We start from the raw sequence: 16150 nt of genomic DNA, 5'->3' as shown, positions 1-16150 counted from the left end.
CTAGGATTTCTCTAGAACATGCCCCCCCCACCTTCATAGCAGGCTATCTTTTCCACGTGTAGTAAGAAGAGTGCTGTTTTCTCACTAGAAACTTTCTTCGACTTGGCCTGTGATTTATCTCTGCTGCTATTTGGTTGTGTTTCTAGCCCTGGGAATATTTTAGAGAGTTCTGAATGTCACCTATAATTGGTGTCATTTTAAAATGCAAGAAAAGCGCCCGACATTGTACATGTCCTGATATTGTAGGCTCCCCTAGTCATTTGGAAAGACTTCTGCCAAATACACAGACTGCCTTCATTTATTCAACAAATACTTGTTGAGTGGGTACCAAGTGTCAGGCCCTGTTTGAGTCTTGGGCAAACAGTCACAGATGAATGGTCAAGAAACCTTTTCTCATAAGACTTATGTTCAAGTGGAATAGATCGAGATAGGGGAGGCAGAAAATGACCAAATGAACAAGGAATAGAGTACGGTACTTTAGATGGTGAAAAGTGCAGTGAAAACAAAAAGCAAAAAAGGGTAAGTGTATTCTGAGGAGATAGAAATAGAAATTTTAAATAGAGTCGTCAGCAAAGACCTCTCTGAGTAAGTGACATTTAAACAAAGGAGAGAAAGAGTTGTACCATGTAAAGGAGCATCATGAGTAGAAGGAAGAACAAGTACAAGGCCCTGAGGCAGTAGCTAGCCTGTAGTATTCCAGAACAGTCAGGAGACCTTTGCATTGTGGCTGGAGAGGAAGGAGCAGGGTTGTGATGGCAGGAGATGGAGCTGGACGGTGAGGACGGGGTCAGAGCCTATGGTCCATCTACTAGGCTCTTTCTGAGTGAGTGAGAGGCACTGTTGATTTGATTTTGATTTTTCATAGATTTTAAAAAGTAATTATGAGAATATTCCTTATCTTTTTAACTATCAAAAAACACTGTACTAAGGCACAAGACTGTCCTATATATAGTATCTGTTTCTAGATAACTGCAGTTACTTATTTAATTTTTTAAATTTCATTTTGGGTAAACTATCTAGAGATGATCCATCTGTGATCAATATTTCTGATGAAATGTCAAAGACTGCCTTGTGGAGGAACCTTCTGATGACAGCTGATAACTCAAAAGATAAGGAGTCAAGCTTTCCTTCTAAAAGGTTTGGATTCCAAAGTGATGTGAATTTGTATTGATCCCAACCCTTTTATGACATGAATCCATTAGCAAAAGAATAGTAATTGTTTCCATTGAATTTAGGTCTAATATATTTCAGGAAGTTCTTTTTTAAAAGTAGGCAAAAATTATAATAGGTACATTTGTGAGTTTGTTTTTCAACATCTCCCTTTCAAACTAAAAGCTCACTCCAAAACTATGACAGTGGGGAAAACAATGTTATAAATGACTCCCAATGCATGGCATTTTTGGACATTCAGTTGGTCTACTCTTTTGCAGTAAGATTCCATTACATTCCTTCATCACCCACCTTCCAGGACCCTCTTAGATGTCTGACCTCATTTTGCACTCCCCCTTGTCCTTTCTGAAACCCTATGTGCATGTGAATGGTTATTTCTTATTTAGTATATTTCCAGGCCCCTATTCCAACCCCCTGAAAATCTTGCCTAAATTTCTTATTCTGAAACTTTCAGCTCCAGAAAGTTCTATGGATTCTTATTTCTCTGTATACAAGCAACTCCCATAGTTGTAGATGCTAAGTTTTAAATGCATGCTGGGGGAGGAGTGTGTCCTTAAATATCAAGAGTCATCACATGATTTCCATGGAATTTTCCAGAATTAGTAAATAAGGGTTCAAACCACCCAGGCTTCTTAGTTGCTGATCTGAAGAAAAATCTCTGTGTTATGTTAATAGCATAAGAGTGATTGAGGGATTTGGGACAGTGTTTAACTATTAACTTCCTTTATTTTCATGACCTTAAATTAACTTTTTCTACTTAATTTTTATATTACATTTTTGTCATAAGCTCCCCTTCCTAATCACTCTAGAAGCTGATTCCCCAAAGGTAAGACCCTCTCCCTCATACCTATTCCTTGGTTGTATTTCCTTATGTTAAATGGTGTCTCCTAGAAACCTGGTCAGCCTATGTTCTCTATGTGAGTTTTGGGGAGGCAAAAGGCATGGAGAGTCTTGGGCTTAGATTTAGTATCAGACTGAGTGTTTATGGTATTCCTAGAACTACTCAACTCTCTAAGAAAGTTTGAAACTTGAGTGAACTTTTTTCCCCACATGATTTATACAAATGCATCCTATATAAATCAACAAATCTCATAGAACTATATTAGTAATGACATCAAATTTCTATATTGGAAAAAAGAAAATTTATCCTTTGAATTAAGAAATTGCAAAGCTGGGAGCTTCCATCTCTGCACCCCATGCTTCCAAGCCTTTAAACTTTATCTGGCTTCACGAGAAATATTTGGAAATGAGGGCTCAGAAAAGATATTACATTAGACTTACAGAATCTCTTGTTGCTGGCTTTTGTCACCCCAAAATGGCATGCTGTTTCAGTGTCATCTCTGTCCCAAAAAGACAAATAGTAGACGTGCAGAGTCTTCAGAAAGCTGGGAATTAGTCATCTCTCTCTCTCTCTCTCTCTTTTTCTCTTCTTCCCACCCCCCGCCCCGACCCCACAGACAACTACCTCTAACACACCAGAGGTTAGTTAAAGTTAGTAGGCTCCCTCGGACTTTTGATCGATGTCTTCTATCTTTAACAGGGCTTTAAATTCTTCGTGTATTTCTTTGCTTGGTTCAAGCAGAAATAATATTTTATTCTAAATCATTCTTTATATTCCTTTCCCAAAGATTCTTTCCACAGTCTGATAGAGTCATCCTCACAGTAACTCTGTTTTGGTAGAAGTCTTGGAAGAAAATCAGAGTTAGGAGAAGGGTAATTTCTCAAACCCATTGGAATATGTGTTTGTGGACTCTTTCACATTAAAGATAGGGCATTTTTCTGATTCTTTAAAAAATGGGAACTCCAGGTTTATGAGCTCCAAATAAACTGTCAGCCATGGGAATATGTGGACAGTTTGAGACAACCAAACTTACAGATACTGTTCTTCCTGCACTAAATGGATCCAGAGTACAAACACTTTCTTGGTTTTCTGTTGTTTCAAGCAAAAACTTTTATGTCATGATATTTTAGGTACTCCTTAAAGTAAATAGTAAAGTCAAGTGATGCTTTTCATCAGAAATCCTTAGCTGTTTTTAAGAAACACAATATGCCTTAAGCAGGTCCAGTTTTGTTAAGACCATCATTTATAATTTGATATAATCATTCGTTTCTTACTCTTTGAACATACGTTACCACTAACATGAGACTCAAACTATTGTGCATGGATGTTTACCTTAGATGTGATGAAATCTGTAGCTTTCCATGTGAAAATATCTATTGGTTCATGGCTAATGTCTTTTATCTTCGTGACAGTGGAAACTGGCAGAAAAAGTGTGGCTTCCACAAATCCTAAAACCACCCACACTAATGACAATACCCTCCCAAAGCCATTGCTTTCTCATAGTGTGTTTGTTGAATGCATTGAAATGTGATGACCAGGAACTCTAAAAATTTTCTGCCTGCTAGAGTATCTGTTGGCAAGCAAAATAAAAACAAAACAAAAACCTAAAGACCAGGTTACCAGGGTCTGTATCTCTTGAGACCTAAGCTGGCTTCCTGACAGTTTTTGGCTCCTGACCCCCACCCCGTAATCCATCCTGTCCCTTGCTATTGGTCCTGCATGCCTGTCAGAGCATCAGAGAAGCCTAGGTATTTTTCCTTAGTGGAGTTTGGAACAGCAGTTGTATTTTCTCCATCATTTCATTCACTTCTCACTGCTAAAAATGTCTTATCCAGTCTGACCGAAAGAAGGATCTAAGAACTAATTGCAAATTTGACCACATCTGTAGGATGTCTAATTTGAACCTTGTTCAACAGTGTAATGCATACATGTGATAAGCTCCTCTGTGGCTTATTGAATTGGATTGGCAGAAATAGGTCTCATTAAAAACCACATTGCATGAGAATAGAATTGCTATGTTTTATAAAACTGACACACAAGATTGACATTTCTTGGGAAGGTAGCCGGCAACATTGGGAAAAACAGCCCTTGATTTTTGCCCTGGCGGAGGCTGAGGCTAGGCTCTGCGGCCACCTTTTCTGCTCTCCTCTAGCTACCCACTTCTTACATCCCAGATTCTCCTTCTTTGCTCTGATTTCCTAGGCTGATGCCCTCTCGTGACTGCTTGGTAAATGTTGTTCATAACAACTATTTTGGTGTGACTGAAACATAACAGTTTCATGGATGCTTGGCAACATGAAGGTAACAGGTCATGTTCTGCTGTCTCCTGAAATATTATTTCCTTATATTTTAAATTGTAACTCCTTGAAGGGCAGGGCACTGTCTCATCTACCTTTTATCCCTAGGTTTTGCAGAGGAGCTAGTATGTAATAGATATGTTATATATGTCTATTGTCATAGCTATCATAGATATGACACAAAGTTGATAAAAAGAAGTAGTATGTTTGTTACAATGAAAATTTAGAATGGATTGGAATCCTGAAAAATGAACATCACTAGAAATAAAGAGAGGAATAGGCATACAGTAAGAAGGTAGGTTCAAGTCAATCATATTTTTCATGGAAATCTTGACCTGGTTATAAAATTTCTGCTTCGTAGTTTGTTGAAATCTAATCTGATACCCAAACCACTGGTTTTAAAGAGGGGGGGAAACCCCCACCCTGATCATTTCATTGATTATTGTTTTATAACCAAATAACCAGCATGACCAAAGCAGGACATCGGGACAAAGCAAATCTGTGAATTAAGTCAACATTCTGAATCTTTTCTCACTGCTCGGTGACTAATAGTGCCATTGGGAATGTGCTGGTTTCTAAAAAAGTGTTGGAGCAGAACATCGTGCTCACAGGAGCCGTGTCTGTGTGGAGAGTCCTGTATGTCTCCATCTCTACAGTCTCCTACAGAGATGATCTTTTATTCTATTTTCATTATAATTGAGAACACCAGCCTCAGAATTCTGGCATTTGAGATGTAAGATAATTTAGGGACCACATAGTCCCAAACTAATTTACAGATGAGGAAACCAAGTCCCAGAGAGATTAAATAACCAGTCCAAGGTCCCACAGCTCTTCCTTGGCTTCTGGGACCTGAACGGAACCTACCAGTTTCCATTTCGGGCTTCCTCAGCTGCCCCCATGCTGCCCTTTCTCGCTAGCTTTGTGTGGGAGCCAGGTAAAGCCCAAGGGAAAGTTAATTTGGAAAGTAGGGTAGCAGACACTTGTCATATGAAAGGCACTTAAAGTAGAAGAAAGTGAGTCATGCAGATAGGGGAGTTAAAAATACAGAGTTAAGGCTCTCAACACATCATGTGCACACTGTCATCTCTTCTCGTGGAAGGAGAAAAGAAAAGGGAGAAAAGTTGCTTTGCTCTGACCTGTAAGTAGTGTGTGCTGAGAAGTGTGGCAGGCGTACACGCGGGTGCCATAGACACTCGCTCACACCAGCTCTCAGCGCTGGCGGCGTGCCACAGATGGCAGAAGCTCGGGCACGTCTTACCTGATGGTGCCGGGTGGCGGTGACAACTGAGAAGGGCTGTTTCTAGCTTGAATTGGAGGAAAAACAATTTTAAAAACACACTCGTAGAATGTGTCTAAGTTATTGACCACTAAGAAAGCTGTGCAGGAGGCCGCGTGGAAAAAAAAAAAAAAAAGGTTTTAACTGTCACTTGATTACTTTGAGAAGAGTTAGAAAACCGAGGGTTTCCCCACCACCAACTATTTCATAAATTTATATTTAGGGACAAAGTTAGCAGTAAAAACGGGTGGGCTCTTCTGGCTCAGGGCCCTAGGTGGCAGGGAGGGACACAGGAGGCCGCAGGCGTGGCGGGCTCTGCCGGGTGCTGGGAGTCGTTGGGGAGTGAGCGCGTCTGCCCCTCGGGAAGCGAGTATTTCTTGCTGCGAGCTTCTCGCTTGTGAGCATGTTATTAGACTTCTCCACGGAAAGTGTTAACACGAGAGTAAGAAGAGTGTTCATTGGACAGCTATTGAACAAAAGCATAGACAAAGATGGTAGAGTCTTATCACCAGCTTGCCCATCCCCTAAGGTTAATTGGAGAACAGACAAAACGGAAGTCACTTGGGAACGAGTTGATTCTGGAGGGAGTGAGGTGATGAGGGAGGCCAGGATGAGGGTTAGTCTGCGCAGGTGTTTGGAGGGTGGGGTGTGGGGACGGGCACGTCCTCTCGAGCAGCGGAGATATGTCTGTCCTGCTGACCACAACACAGAGTTCACCAGAGATCAGGACCCAGCGTGGGCACAAAGAATGAAGCCCTCGCAGCGAGCCCTGAGCTTCGTCCCACAGCATCTCATTGGTGTTCCCGTGGTCAGTGCTTTCTCATTTCCGCACTGGCATTTTCAGCCACCATCACTAATTCTTCTGGCCCAATGAGGACGATGGCATCGATTCTGCATGCTTCTGGAACTGTTTTAAAATGTCTGGTTTTTGTTTCTTAGTTCCTGGTGTTTTTGTTTTGTTTTGTTTTGAATTTCCCCCTTCCTGCAGTTCTTGGTTTCTACCTCACGGAGTGCAGAGGCTTTTAATTGTTGCTATCTATCCACGCTTCGCAGCATGAAAGTGCAATGCTAAGGGCCCGTGTGGTACTTTGGGGTTGATGGGTTTTGTGTGTGAGCAAGCAGATCTCACAGTAGCCACGCAGGATTGCAGTAATAAATGTCTCCTTTTCTCCCCCACTGTAGCCTTGAAAGCCGAAAAGAGAAGAAAGCTGACTCAGGGAAAGGTGTTGACAGGGAGACTTGTCTATGACTTGATCTTCAATTTATTTTTTACATATATATGAGAAGAGTGCCACAATTATTAATAAAACTGCTTTGATCATGTATTGTAAATTCTGTCTCTCATCCCAAATCCGCCTTCATACTGTAAGTAGTGCAATACTTGTTTCATTTCTGTGTTTAAACTTCTGAACAGTGAGACACCCTCGTGAGCATATACACTAGTTAATGCAAGAATCTCTGTGTTCCTTGCTGTATGTTAGACATTTGTCAACACTGGATTCTCATGGTTAGTTTTATGAGAGCAATAGCTTTCTTAAAGAGATGTCATATTTACCTAGTTTGTATTTTCCTACTTTAGTGACCTGAAGCTACCTGATAATTTCATTCAGAAGAATTTTGAAAGGTAGACTTACTCCTTTTTATTTTTTATAGCTTAGCATTAGTGACTTATTTCAAAAGACCCAAATCAAAAAGTTAGTTTGGAAACATTTTTTAATAATTGTATTTATGCATATCCTTGATTTACTATGATACATTTAATACTTAAGAGTTTATATGTAACTAAAACTTAAAGTCATTTGAAAAAAATATATAGAAACCTGTTCACAATTTGTTGAAAAGAATCAGAAACTAACGCAGAGTCAGGTAGTGTCTGCTTAACAATTCAAGTTGTGATTTATACCATCAAACACTAGGCTCATAGGAAATGCTTCAGGAAAACTTTGTAAATTTTGTGAGATTTTCATTATAAACCTTTATCAGAAATATCCCGTTAAATTTCTCTCCCATTTAAAACAAATGTTTCCCAAATAAACTTATTCTATACACAGCTGTGGAAGGCCACATGGGGAGTCCTTGTACATGAAATTTCACTTCTGTGTAGTTTTTCTGCTGCTCAAGGTCCAGTACTGCTTAATGCTGCTTCTGAATCATGTTCTAACGTTAGGCTGACAGGTCTCCAACTATATTTTTCTCTTCTGCAAAGCTCTTTTCCACTTTTTAATTGAATGCATGTTGTAGAAAAATAGTCTTTTCAATGAATATTTCAGATTCTGTTCGAGAAGATTCTGTAGATATTTCAGTCCATATGAAAACATCCATTTTTACTAAGCTTGCACAAGAGGAAGGAAAGTTAAGAATTTTTGAGCATTACTAAAAATATGGTATTTCATTTCATTTTAGATAATGTGAAGTTAATAAAGATGGAATCTTGTAGTGCTCTCATTTCCTAAGTATGACCGGTGATCATAGATCTTATGATCTGCAGTGTCCAATTTTACAATGATTCAGAGCCCCATGGCTTCTCTAAACTATTAAGGACATATTTTGTGTGTAAGTGCACATGAAAAGTGAAAAAAAAATTCTCTTGTGATCAAGCTTATGAGGGAAATAAAAAACCCCAACAAAGCCTCCATTAGACTCACATTTTGATATTTCTGAAAACTCCCCTGACAATCTTTTAAGGAGCCATTTCTTTCATGGAATGTAAACCTAAAAACTATAAGAATAATTTGCAGCTAATATAGTTTGTGTTTATAAATGCCAAGGAAAAATACAGAAGCTTTCCATTCCAAGTGTGTTGCCTTTGTGTGTTTTATAATACAGATACCATATTGTAGACAACCCCATTGTTGTATGATTTAGACTAGCTGTACAGCCTGTCAGTCCCCAAAGCAGCCTCCTAGTGTTTTAATATATTAATAACTGTTCTGTTACAAATGATCATAGTGAATTAAAACCTTCACATGATCACTTATTTGAATAAGCAATCATACCCAATGAAATTCTGTATTTCTGAGTATTTTTATAGTCATTTTGTTCTTGTGTGAATTTTAATGCTATCTCTATGTTAATCCTAATATTTTGAAATCATATAAAATATAAGAAAAAAATGTAGTGTTATATATTTCCTCCTAATTTCAGATTCCTGGTCAAAATTACTGAATATCTTGAATGTAATTTATTGCAAAGTTCAAGTAATGTGTAAATGTGACTAGGATATTGTGTTTTTCACAACTAAGAAATGTTATGTGGAAATAAATATTTATCCTAATTAATTTCCTTGCACATTTTAAATTGTGATGCAAAGTGTCTTGTCTTTCTTCTCTTTAGTGTTAATCAGTAAGTCAATGTAGAACATTTTAACTGAACATAATATTTATATTTAAACACCCCTGTTACGAAAATTTGGTGATGTAATGTTTCAAGAGTACTCAGACAATTTGAAGTTTATGAAAAGAATATTATGAGAGGTATAGTAGGATATATCTCTTCATTTTCTCAGGAAATTAGTGACTTGGGTGCAAATGGCATTGCTCCTAAGACTAGCAAAATCTTCCAAGGTCATTAGTAGGATTTCCCATAAGTAGAACTCCTTAGACTTTTGTTTTTCTGCCCTACCCCATCACCCATCATGGGAAAAGCATTTCCTAAAATTTTTCTACTCCTTCTTTGTTACTCTGGGTCACATGGGACCCATAAATATTCTTTTATAGACATCTAGCAGTACGTTATGGAGGTAATTACATTCAGAACTCTAATGTACAGGTTAGAATTTTTTCTTTTGCCCCATGTGTTTGCTTTATAATTCCTACCATTTAACAGCCTTTGATATTGGGAAGCTTCTTCCTAAATTTAATCTGAATATCTCCTTGGTATTTTTAAAATCCACAGCTTAATAGAAACTTGCCACTGACAATTCACAAGCAACTTGTCTTTCAACGCTATCCCTAGATCTGTTAGGATTTTTCTTGGCTCTTAAAAGTGTGGCTCCTTCCTTCCTTCCTTCCTTCCTTCCTTTTTCCTGTCTGGACCTCCATTCCTGTTTAACTTTAGCTGTTCACTCCTGGTCACTTGACCATTTTATGATTATTTCAAGATTGATACCCAAATGTTCTAATAAGTGTCTTGTACATTCATTCATTGAAATGAAATAAAATTTACAAGCACTTGAAGATTTGATGAGAGTAATTTGGATATAATGGTTCTCTAACTATCTATTTGGAAAGGGTACTTGCCATCATCCCCTTGAAGAAGCCTGATATTCAAGAGTTACTGGTAATGCTTTATTTTCTAGATCTCCTGGGATGTTTTCCACAGAAAGCTGCAACTCACTGATAGAACCGTCACTCCGCTTCAGCTTCTGTTGGTGTAGGGCCATTACCTTTTGAGCTGGAACATTGAAAATAGAACTGCGGTCCTTGCTCCTAAGAGCACGGTAGACACATAACCACAACACAATGTGATATGTACTGGGTTGGCTGTATAAGAAAAGCAGTGAATAACCCAAAGATGGATTTTTGAGTAGGGTGGAGTTTGAGGATAATGTTATATAAGAGGTAGCATATGAATTAGGATGGAAGTGGGGAAGGAAGCCTACTCCAAGAGCTGCAAAGATTCTCAAACACATGCCCGTATTGAAATAAAAATGAAATAAAAAAGTAAAGATATATGGTGTAACTGGAGCCTGACATAATGGAGGTATGGCATGTTTGGAACCAAGCGAACAGCCCATTGTGTTGGACTGTTAGGAGAGCTCTGAAGACCTGTAAGAAAAGGTAGAAATACGAGTCAATCATATTATAAATGATGTTGAAGTCTATATTAGGGTATTTGAACTTCCTGCCTTAAAAGTTTTGAGGAGCGGAGAGACATGAATTTTGGAAAGATTAGTCTAGCAGCACAGTAGAGAATATAGTGGCAAAAAAGTGGAATCATTTCCTTAGAGATCCTGAGCAGGATGACTCTGAGGCTTAAACCCAATTCTCTGTGAATGGTCTATAAACTTTTATTGTTTCTGAAACCAAATAGGCTTGAGCCTGCTCCTTAGGTACTTAAATAACTCCAGACACAAATAGCTTTATTATAAATAATTTCATGTAGAACAAGACAGATGGATAGATAGATAGTATGTTTTGAGTTGTATTTGAAAAAAAAAAGTGTTCTGAAAAGCATGGTATCAACAGTAATCCTGAGACTATTAAAGAAATCTAAACGTAGGACCAAATTCAGCCAATGGAAGCACTTAGGAATCCAGAAAGCACCTTCCATCACCCACATTTTCACCCTACTCATCTCCTCATTCTTACCATAGACTTAGCTTTATGTCTAGGTATTCTTGCCTTCAGGTGTGTGTAGTTATAGATTACAGATTTCTGCCATGTGACTTATTTCTCCTATTTGTTTATAAGCTTCTTAAAGATAGGAATAGTGTTTTATCCCTTCTTTGTAACTCTTCAGAGCCTAGGTCTGTGCTTGGCTATTTATCCAGCTGAGAAAGTCGTGGATAGAACCCTAAGTAAAATATATCACAAGATGCTGCTTTTCAGTTTATGAAGAATGATGAAAGATCCAAAAAGAATTCTCACTTGCATGTTAGAATCAAAATCAAATGCTTCTTGAGAACTTCATGTGCCCAACTCCTGGAGGTAGACACAGACACCTAAGGTGGGGACCCATGCAAGCTATGGAGTCATCAATGGAGTCATCACACCCAGATAAAAAGCTAAGTAGCTGTAAATAGGGGAAGAAGGGAGAGAGGAAGGCAGATATGATGCCGGCAGAGTATATACACTAATCTTCACAGAAATGGCACAACTCTTTGAAGTAGGTGTTTTTGTACTTCTTTCAAGTTAAGAAACTGAGGCTCAAAGAGGCTGAGTAAATGTTCTTTAAAATGTTTCTCACTGTGAGTGATGATGGTGAGATTCTGACCCATGTTGTCCTTATCTAGGCTGCAGTGCACGGAGTCTCCCACAGGAGTCATAACTGGCTTCGTTCTTAACAGGCTCTTCATTCTGGGTCATACAACCACAATCAGGTTATGATGAATAATGTTTCTTCCCAGGATGTTACATTTTCTCCGTGACTCATATTTCTGTGATCAAGATTGGAAACTAGACTTAGCCAAGGAAATACTTTGCTCACAAGTCACAAGTATCATGACTCTGGATAGAAGAAACTTCCTGAAATAATCAGGGTTTTGGTCATTTGATGGGTCACTCTTTTCACCAAATATGTGTTTTAAGTGATCTGACAAACTTGGGGTGAATTGTTCAGATGAAAGATTATGAAGAACAACAACAAAAAAACTTAATTGGGTTGGTTGGAATTAAAGTCTGTAACACTAGAAATATACCCCTGTTGCTTTAGCAGTAAGGAAATGAACTTTCCTTTTGTTAATTCAAATTCTCAAGTTTAAATGTTAATATTGTCACAGGAAGGTGACATGCAGAAAGATGATGTTTCTATTGAGCATGGAATTGGTCTTATTAATAATATCATTCTCTGAACTTTTCTGGTGGGCAGTGACGTTATGCTTTATTATTCTCAATCCATGAGAATGAGATGATCTATGATCATGGATCCTTCAGCCATCCTGAATGCACACGCTGGATCATTCAGGATATACGTAAAAAGGTTCTTGGACACTGCCGAAAGAACTGCTCAAAACTGGCAGAACAAGTTCTCTGACTTTATGAAAAAAGCCATCCTGGTGTTTTGGTATGTTTTTCATTTAGAACTAGATTCAGTACTAGATTGTACAAATCTAGTAGTTTTATAAACTGGGATTCTCACACCATCTTAGAGCAAACGGCAAATACCATGTAGTAGAACTGGTAGCTTCAGTGACCACATGGGAATAAGAAGGAAAATACCCGAAATGACACACAGCCTGATGTGATCATTGATCTTTGTGGTGGTGGCTTTGAGTCATTAAGGATGTACTGAATTGTGTTTTATGCCTTCTATTTAAGGAAATGTGGAGGTATGGAATCATTTTTAGCAAGATTTCCAAAAAACATGTTCAAAAATAACTTTTAAAGTGATGTTCTAAAGATCTTGAGCAAAACTGAAGCTCTGCATCCATAGAAGAGATGTGAACATCGCTCCGTTGGCGTGTGTGTCTCTGCACCATCCCCCTCTTTGCCATGCTCTCCCACAAGTTGTATCTGATGGGAATCTTCCCATTCCTGGGCCTGCTGAGGCTGTGACTGTCAATGGTGGGCATGTTTGCCCATCTTCATGCTAGGATTCATTTCTGTGTGTTTCCAGCTTAGCCTCAGACTAAGTGTCTCTCAAGGTTGTTAACGTCTTGCCCTTCCTTTTCCAATCAGCCAATTTCATATTCTTATTGGAGAAGAAAACTTGCCCTGTGAGGGTTGAATGAAACCTACTTTAACTTCAACCACATTGTTACCATTTGTAACTCTCACTACGTGAGGTGCTAGGATTTTTTTTTTTTTTTAACCTCTGGATTCCAGAAAAACATGTTTAGAAATCAAAGGAACAATGAATTGTATAGTTTTGATATTGTACAATAGTTTTACAATACCAGCTATTATACGATGGTCTTAATATCTGTATAGTATTGGATATTGTGCAGTATCTACTATTGTACAATCATCTTATTGATATCTGTGAAATAGCTGGTGTTGTGCAATGTCTGATATTGGTAACATCTGATATTGCCAAATGGTTTTAATATCTGTAGAGCATCTGATATCACACAATATCTGGTTCCAACTAAAATAAAAGAAGAATTTCTATTTAATTTGCTCTTATGACTATTAACTCAGTCCAGGATGTGTACATATGATCTATGACTACTGTTCCTGGATATAGAACTCGGCAAAGATTGTCCAGTTACTCACGATGACTGAACTCTATTAAGGAATAGAATTATAACAAGAGCCCTACCGGTTTGCAGGTCGATTTATAGCTCCAATGGATGAGTGGAGTTTGGGATGTAAGATGAAGCTACTCAATGGCATGCTTGCAAATTACAATCAAAGCTGAATTTCACAACGCTCTGTCCATTCCTATGCATGACTCACCAGTCTCATATTGAATTGATAGATTTTTTCCATTTCTTCTATTTTTAGATTTTTGTGCTGGAGCTCACTCTGTGATAACTTTTTCCAGTAAATGGCTGGAAGCTAAGTTTGAGTTACAGAGAATCAATTTTAAAAAAAATGAGGCCATTTTACAAACAATTGAACAAAAAAATCATGTTTCCTCTGTTGTTTGCTAGACTAAATTCAGCATCTGAAATCTATGCTTCCGTTAATATAGATATGCCAGCCAAAAATAGTCAAACACTTGAGTAACTGATTTTTTTTCTTGACTTAGACTGAGATGATGTTGTTGATATTATTTGTTCTTATAACATGAACCTCATCACAGTTTTCCTGAAATAAAATTATAAATTATGTATTACATAAAAAATAAAAATTATTTGGGTGTTTCAAAAGCTATATATGTGTGTGATAACAAATTGTGTATGTTATTACATAAAAACCCATACGAACTGCTTAATTTAACACATTTTTATGTATTTTTTTTTTTTTTTTTAACAAAAACTGAACTCTCTCCATGTTTACGAGGCAGTCTGGGGTAGCGAGCAAAATAAACAAGAGCCTTTCTGGATAAGCGTGTCCATATGCCAATGTGGTTTAGGTCTCATTCAAGACACAAAACGCATTACCTCCGAAAAAATGAAGGAACATTTATTAAATGACCAGGAGAAATTCCACAGTATGGGAATAACAATACACAACTTTGTAGTTTATTTTTATTTTTAAAAACAAGTCCAAGGAAGTTAAAATATTCTTTTCATTAAGATGCTCAAAGAAATGAACTAAGAAAAATTGATGCAAGGACTCCTTCAAGTTCGAATTTGTGATACAAATATTTTCATCTTTTAACAGGGCAAGCTGATGTGTTCACATCTCAGTTCCAAACTGCCTCTTTCACTAGGAAACATCAGTGGTTTTTAAGGCACATTTACAGTGCTTTCCCCTCCCCCTCACTGTGTGTTTGTAGCACCTATAGCCATAGTTGGCACCTGGGGGCCTTGCATTGTTGGCAGATTCCCTCTCATTTCTTTGGAGTCTATTCAACTGCTGTGGTTTTACTCAGAAGTCAGTGCTTTTTGCATATATGATTTCCTGAGACTGAATAGTCTTTCTCAGAAAACCGTGCCAGTCTGGCTGTGAACAGCTCTTCTCCAAGAGTTGCTGACAGGAGCCTGGTCGGGTCATTGTGCTCGGCCGTGGGTTCCCAGCCAGGCCTCCTCGCTTCTTCCCCTACCCCTTCCCTCCTTACCCCTGCCTCAGTGACATCACCACCCACATCTTGCCATCCCTTTAAAGAAGAGAACGAGATTTGTACTGGTCCAGTTAGAAAAGAATGAAATGCTCCCCAGGGAACCTATGCAGAGCTCCCATAAAAACAATTCATATTTGTTGTTTCAGCAACGGATGTGGAAATGATTTTAAATAATAAACAAAACCAGACGGAATAATTCAAACTTCAGTAAGGTAATAATCTGGTGCGAAGACAGAAGTCCCAACTTAAGGTTACAGACATGAATTTTGGGAACAAAGGTAACCTTGAATTTCTTGATTTGAGTGTTTTTTTTTTGTTTTTTGTTTTTTTAAAGATCATCATCTTAACAATGCGGTTTTCCGACAGAACAAAAATGGCTTTCAATAGGTCAGGCATGCTGTTCCAGGGTGCTAAGGTAAAGAGAAGCATTGTTTTATGAAGTGACTCATGTGGGTGTATATATGCTGGTGGGCTGTGCTGCTAGCAATTCCGTGGTCTTCATCTGTATACCACTGCAGAGAAAGACAAAGGTCAGAAGAAGGAAGTCAGTTGTCTTCTTTTTAAAAAAATAATTCAAATAAGCTCTCACAAGCATACATAGAAATAAAACATTGTTTTAAGGGTGTGTGTGTGTGTGTGTGTGTATATCTTCTAATGAAACTATCCAAGTGTATTTTCAGATTTGATTAAAGGACACTTAGAACCACCATCATGCATAGAAGAGAATGTTTATCCCATTAAGCACACTAGTTTTAATTAAGTGTTATCAAGTGTCAGATTTCTCCTACACTGCAGGAAGAGAAATGAGTTTTTCAAAAGCACTTTTTCCTAATGTAGGTTACCAAGGAACTAGAAAAATCTATTCCAATGTTTCATATATATGTTTAACATAAGGTCAAAAGTCAAATGTATTATTTGCAAACACTTTGATTTTTCACTCGAATTAGCTATCTGGATGTCTGACATTTATGAAAGAGTGGATGATCTGAGACAAAAATTTATCAATGCATCAGTCCCACATTAAACAAGTGGGAGGTCACTGCCAGGCAAACATATATTATGGAGACATAAATAAACTTTTATAAAAAATTGCCGAATTAAAGTATCATCTTTTCTTTGAGTTGTAGAAAATGAAACCTCGACCTCTTAGAAGAATCTGACCCCAAAAGACATATAAACGGGTGGATTTTGTTTTTTGTTTTGTTTTGTTTTTTTAGTATTAACTGCCCCACTCTG

General features: G+C 37.9%; 2 protein-coding genes across 13 annotated transcripts in view; one reads left to right on the top strand and one right to left on the bottom strand.

The window, feature by feature from the left end:
• SLC4A10 (solute carrier family 4 member 10) overlaps positions 1–15273 on the top strand; it is a 307876-nt gene extending 292603 nt beyond the window's left edge. For 9 of the 11 annotated variants that reach the window (XM_082691268.1, XM_082691263.1, XM_082691261.1 and 6 more), the window contains 2 exons: positions 1021–1137; positions 6767–15273. In XM_082691268.1, the coding sequence (XP_082547394.1) occupies positions 1021–1137; positions 6767–6833 (184 nt within the window). In that variant the 3' untranslated portion in view covers positions 6834–15273. Of the gene's footprint in view, positions 1–1020; positions 1138–1957; positions 1997–6766 lie in introns of all 11 variants that reach the window. The other 2 variants (XM_082691265.1, XM_082691266.1) reach the window with 2 other exon arrangements.
• Positions 14293–16150, bottom strand: part of DPP4 (dipeptidyl peptidase 4) — a 79956-nt gene continuing 78098 nt past the window's right edge. For both annotated transcript variants that reach the window (XM_082691272.1, XM_082691271.1), the window contains exon 26: positions 14293–15426. In XM_082691272.1, the coding sequence (XP_082547398.1) occupies positions 15325–15426 (102 nt within the window). In that variant the 3' untranslated portion in view covers positions 14293–15324. The remainder of the gene's footprint in view (positions 15427–16150) is intronic.

Source organism: Mustela nivalis, assembly GCF_964662115.1.
Source record: "Mustela nivalis genome assembly, chromosome: 11".
NCBI classification, from domain to species: domain Eukaryota; kingdom Metazoa; phylum Chordata; class Mammalia; order Carnivora; family Mustelidae; genus Mustela; species Mustela nivalis.
Note: the sequence above shows the minus strand (reverse complement) of the source record. Positions and strands in the feature narration are given on the sequence as shown.